The sequence below is a fragment of the Budorcas taxicolor genome, chromosome 1 (assembly GCF_023091745.1).
Source record: "Budorcas taxicolor isolate Tak-1 chromosome 1, Takin1.1, whole genome shotgun sequence".
Taxonomy (NCBI): domain Eukaryota; kingdom Metazoa; phylum Chordata; class Mammalia; order Artiodactyla; family Bovidae; genus Budorcas; species Budorcas taxicolor.
The window spans coordinates 145,114,542-145,120,389 of record NC_068910.1 but is presented as its reverse complement, the minus strand read 5'-3'; the positions used below and the strand labels follow the sequence as shown (position 1 = coordinate 145,120,389).

At 42.5% G+C, this 5,848-nt stretch overlaps 1 protein-coding gene across 1 annotated transcript; it reads right to left on the bottom strand.

The window, feature by feature from the left end:
* Window positions 1-223: 223 nt before the first annotated feature.
* On the bottom strand, window positions 224-5,713 carry CRYGS (crystallin gamma S). Its single transcript, XM_052647132.1, has 3 exons — window positions 5,693-5,713; window positions 898-1,140; window positions 224-496 (listed from the first exon to the last, which is right to left on the bottom strand). The coding sequence occupies exons 1-3, from the start codon at window positions 5,711-5,713 to the stop codon at window positions 224-226; spliced, it is 537 nt and encodes a 178-aa protein (XP_052503092.1).
* Between the last annotated feature and the right edge of the window lie 135 nt (window positions 5,714-5,848).

Here is a 5,848-nt window from a genome sequence, read left to right as displayed (position 1 = left end):
TTAATGCAACCCTGTTTTGTTTGGCACAAAGATACAGAAGGGTAACCTGAAGGGTGAGTTGCTTTATGTAACTGCGTGCCGTGGCGGGCACTACTTGACTGGTCCCTGTTTAAGGTGTTTAAGGAGAGGCGTCACAGTAAACAGCGGAATGCATGCCAATTGTTTTATTTATAAGGCTTATTTGGATGACAAGGCCAGCCAGCGTTTGTGTGCATCTGTATCATCACTCCACAATGCGGCGGAAAGACTGGACAGCTGGGGAAGCTGCACCCCAGTCGACGGGCTTCCGGTACTCCTTCTTGTCCAGCAGGTACTGCCTGCCGCGGTAGTTGGGCAGCTCATAGAAGATCCAGGCGCCCTCCAGCACCTTGCAGGAGTGGATCTCCCGCATGTGGAACTGCTCCATGATGGAAGGGCAGTCTTCTGTGGCCTCATACATCTGACCATTAAAATCCCCTTTCTCAAAGATCTGAATCTTATACTGGCCTCCACTAGACTGAAAAAAAAAAAAAAAAAAACAGAAAACAAGGGGAAAAGAACAGCAACTGTTACGGGAATGAACAGCAGGCTAGGAACTCAGAGAAGAGGGCAGTTCAGGACCCACCATCTTGAAAGCGAGATGATCTAAACTCCCATCCCTACTGTGTACTGACTAAAACAGCTGATGTTCAATAAAGAAAACTTTATTCCTTAAAATATATAAGGGGTAAAGAAAGTGGAAATAAAGCATATAGTCTTATGATGAACTGATCTAACATTTGACTGAAGCCTCAGCAGCCAACAAGAGATAACCAACCATTAAGAAGTAGGCAAATCTTAAGAAAACTCCTCTGCATAAAAGCCTAAAGGAGTGGAAGGGGGAAGGAGAGAGAGGGAGTCCACCACCTCCAGACTCACCAAGTGAACAGCCCTGCAGGAGCTGAGGCGGTCGTTGAGGCCCATCCAGTGCTGGTACTCAGGATACTCGCCCCGGGGTAGGATGTACATGTACCCAGCAAAATTGGGCCTTTCATACACAGCCCAGGTGCCTCCTTCCACTCTGATGGAGTTGCAGCGGCTCAGGTACATGTGGAAATCCGCACAGTCGCAGTCGCTGTCATAGTGGCGGCCTTGAAAGTTTTTGTCTTCAAAGAAAGTAATCTGGAGTACGGGGCAAACAAAGAAAGGACTGAGGGGTGAGGTGGCTACGCTTACAGAAAAGTGAGAATTAGGGCATCTTTCCCACTCTAAGAATTCCTTTTCCCTCCATTTTGAGGAGAGAAGTATATAGTTCTACTGTACCTCACATTAGCCTTCTGGCAGACAACTTTAGTTGTCAGCAACAGGAATGAGGACTTTATGAGGGCTCTACTGTAAGCCATCATTTTCAGACTCAGGTTCATGGCTTCTTCCTCACTCTACTCACCACATTATGTAATACGTTTTTCACTTTTTTAATCTCTCTCCCACCGAGACTTCTTTCAAGGGCAAGGATCAAGCCTTATTTAAGCTATGGATTCCTATGCCCAGAACTGGACAAAACCCTCAACAAAGGCTGGAAGATGAGTGAGTGAAGTCACTGTCGTGTCTGACTCTTTGCGACCCCATGGACTGTAGTCTACCAGGCTCCTCTGTCCATGGGATTTTCGAGGCTAGAGTACTGGAGTGGGTTGCCATTTCCTTCTCCAGGAGATATTCCTGAACCAGGAATCGAACCCAGGTCTCCCACATGGTAGGCAGAAGCTCTACCGTCTGAGCCACCAAGAGGAGTGAGTTCCAAATACAGAAATTCATTTTAGATGATAAGGAAGAAACATAAAAAGAAAAACAAAACATAAACTTTAGCTTAAGAACTTTAGATAATATAGAATATGAAGATATAAATTCTGTACTATTATTTTGTTGCCAATAGAGTCATTGCAAAGTAACAAAATGACAAGGCAAGAATGTTCTTTGCTTCAAGCTCTTATCAAGTTGCACCACAACCCTCAGGGTAATCCTCCAAGGCCTGTGACAGCACTGGGAAATATGCAGCCCTGGGAAACAGGGAAACACCACGCCTGGCTGGAGAGCTGCAGCTCTGCAATCAGCCCTGCTATTTTAATCAAGCCCTCGCTCCAGGCTGCAGCTTCTCATTGGCCAAATAAAAGGACTGGACTGGAGTTGAAGCCCTGCCTGTAAAATAAAACTTCTCTCTTTGCACGAGGCAGCCGAATTCCCAGGAAGTCCCAGGGCTTCATGACGCCGTTTCTGAAAACCACTAGACCAAATGGACCACAGAGTTTGTCCCTTCTTCTATGACTCCACACCCATGATCATTGCCAGGTTATAATTCCAACTGAAATCACAGGTGTCATTCCCTGATGCTGTGCCGCCACCTGGTGGCTAACGCGCTTTATCGGTTTGGAAGGAGGAAAAACCAGGTCAGTCAGCAGCAGAGCCAGTAACGATCTGGAGAGGACTTTTGAAGAGAGGATCTCTGGGGTGAGGGTGGAAGGATAAGGAGGGGTTTTCTAGAGGCAGAAGGAAAAGGACAGCTTGTTTAAAGAAATAAAGGAGCGAAAGAACATGGCCCACCATAGAGTAGGGACAAGTAGTTCACTAAGCCTGGTGCAGACTGAGCGCGTGGTGAAGAGTTAGGAAACAAAGCCAGAAGTGACCCAGAAGCCATGCTAGAACAATGTAGCGGCTTGTGCCTAGACAGAGCTGCCTGCTATGGTGGCGTTGAGAGCTGCTGAGGACCAGCCAAAGGCAAGAGCAACACGAACAGCACTGAGGATGAGGGTCTGGTGACTAGTCAGATGCAGGGAGTGAAAGAGGGAGAAACCAAGAATGACTTGCACCTGAGCGTATCACCTCATTCTTTTCTACCCCAGGTGAGTCTTTCTAGATGGTAACCGACTAATAGTTTCTTCCTTCCACTGTAAACTTTCCCCTCCCGGCCCCTTCTGTTTCTCTCTTCTCTTTCCTGTTCCCTAAAAGCTTCCTTACCCTTCCCACCCCTAAATCATATACTCCACCCCCTTTTGCCCCTTCCCACATTCATCTCTTCCTGCTCCCTTTTCCATTTTAGCATAAGACAGGTTTAGAGATCTGCGGTACCTGTTTACAGATGAGAAAACAAAATTGCACCACCACTAGTTAAATCTAGGTAACACTGTCCACTGGAGTTGTTCTGAGGGTCTGATGGCACAGTGCCAGTAAAGCAATTTTAATAGCTGCCTCATGACTGCCAATAAACTTTTTCTACATCGGTGACAGATAAAGAAGTTAAGTGACTTGCCTAAGGTCACTAGCTAGTTACAAGTTGGTTGTGGACAGTGGTGCAAGCTTCTGGCCGGCAGTCAGTGGTCACTTCATCTCCCTCTGTTGTCTTCCTACCTGCCCAGCTAGCTCTGTTCAACATATGCCACTTACTCTTGGAAATGGAGCGAGACTGATCCTTCTGACAGGATTTTCCCAAAACTTGTGGTGAGATCTTTAGGAAAATCAAGGTAACCTCTGTAAGAATGGATAGATTTTAAACTCCTTCAATCAACTGACCTTTGGTTTTTGGCCAACTATTCACCAAGTAAGATGTTCTACAAGGAATATGCCATGGGAAATTAATATCTTTCTTCATTGTTTCTCACACTTACTACCTTCTGCACGCTTACCTGACTGACTTCAGTATATGAACAGTAGAAATCTGTATAATTTTTTGCTTGCTGTTCACCTTCCCAGCAGACCAGCCAACCACCCCAAGGTTGAAACAAAGCACTAGCATTGCCATAGTACCATTACTGAGCTCCAGGGCCGAGCTGTTCTTTTAGTTGGAGACCTTCCAAATCTTAGGACCCAGGTGCACCTCTACTCAATTTCAGTTTGTAGAAGGACCATGAAATCCACCTTATAGTCAGCTGAGAGGTTGGACAAAAAAAGATGTTGAGAAGGCTAAGAAATGTGCAGATTTTCCTAAAAGTTATTACAAAATCCCTCCAATTGTCAATTAAAAAAAAAAAAAAAGCCCACTAATCCAATACAGAAGAGGGGAAAATGTCTTGAGTATTCTACAGATAACAAAAAAACCAGAAAAATTGCTTTTGCCTAGCCCATAACTCCTCCGATTAAACTGCTAGCAAGATAGTGAGAAAGGAAGAAGCAATAAGAGTAAGAGATAAATTACTATCTCCTTTGACCTAGCAAGTAAGTTTTAACTAAGTGAATAAACGAGCTACAAGGAATAAGAGTACTCCCATGCTGGAAATCACTGAAAGTGGGAGTTACTCTATAACAGTCTTCCTTCCATGCATGTGGATAGCCCTCTAAAGATTTCAGATTCTCTTTAGTGGATTTTCATGGCATATTTTTCAAAAATCTCAGAGCGCTCACTTTTCTCCCCAAACCTTCTGGATGCAAATATGATTATTAGTTCTGTTTTCCAAATTGGGGAAAAAAAAAAATCAGGCACTAACCAATTATGGAACAAGTTAACAGGTGCCTCCTGAAAAAATACAATGGGAAGTGCCTGACACTGCCTATGTAGCTTTCATGCCAAGGTGGTAGTCTGAATCTAAACATGAGAAAACAATTAGAAAAATTCAGATTTCAGTACTTTTTATAAGGCATCTGGGTTTGGAGTTTGAAAAATGTCAAAATCTCAAAGAACAACAATAAAAATAGGGGGGACTATATTAAAGAGGCTAAAAAATGTTACAGAAACTTGACAACTAAATGAAATGCATGGTCCTTGACTGGATCCCACATCAGCCAGCCATGAAGCATTTTTGCAGGGAGCACTTGGAGAAAATGTGAATATAGTCTGAATATTAGGTATTATGTTTTGCTAAGGATATCCTGTTTATACACGGAATGCCCTTGTTTTTAGGATATGCCTAAACACTTAAGGCAAAGTAAAATGAAGTCTGCTATTTATTTTCAAATGGTTTAGTAAAAAGAGAGACACAGAGAGAAACTAGATATGGCAAAATGTAAACAACTGGAAATTTAAGTAAAGGACAAACAAGTATTCTTTAACCATTTCTTTCTTATTAAGATTCAATGGGCTTGAACATTTTCAAAGTAAAACATTGGAGGGAAAACCAGGTACCAGAGGCTTTGCTTTAGACCTATAGTCAGTGAAGAATTAAAAAGAGAAGGAAGATATATTCCCTCATTCCCAAAGAGAATCAATTTCCAGTCCAACAATTATGGATCAAATATTTGAGAAGCAATTTTCCTGCTCTAAGGTCAGTAATTTATTTAGGGAACAGGATAAGAGTAGCTGCTGAATGAAGGGGAGATGTAGGATTTAATTCACCTGATTGGTCTACCCACTTTGGCCACTTAGAATATTAATGATTGAGGCTAAATTTCACAAAATTTTAATTGAATACTGAAAGTTTTCTGCTCCACATAATCCTCTTATCTGCACGTCTTATTCCTGTGGAAATTCAAAGATCAGTTGCTAGAAGGCAGAAATCATGATGGTACTTACACATTACCTACCTGTATTCAACATAGCACCATACATGAAGATAAAACCCTTAATAAATTATTTGGTAATTGCTGGAATTGAAAATATAATAAGCATTCCTTCATCTTTTCTTCAATCATCCCAGCCTTCTAACTATCACACTCACCTCCAGGTAAAGAAGCAAAAATGTTTCTTTCAATGTATCATTAGGTGAAAAAAAAGTGGGTAGGCTAGAAATCAGTGTGACCATTTACTTACTTTGGTTCCAGCTTTAGACATGTTTGGTGCATAGACTGGTTTCCCCAGTGCTGAAATCCAGGAATGGCTAGAGAGTTACAGGCACAGAGACATTTATACTGGGCTGGTTTCAAATCAAACATTTGCTTAGTCATGAGAATAGGATCCAAAAATTGA

Excerpts from the sequence above, each read along its gene's own strand:
- CRYGS (XM_052647132.1), bottom strand. The coding sequence starts at position 5,713 with ATGTCTAAAGCTGGAACCAAA. Across the intron at positions 1,141-5,692 it reads TGTCTAAAGCTGGAACCAAA|ATTACTTTCTTTGAAGACAA; the intron begins GTAAGTAAATGG and ends CCCGTACTCCAG. Across the intron at positions 497-897 it reads CCTGCAGGGCTGTTCACTTG|TCTAGTGGAGGCCAGTATAA; the intron begins GTGAGTCTGGAG and ends TTTTTTTTTCAG.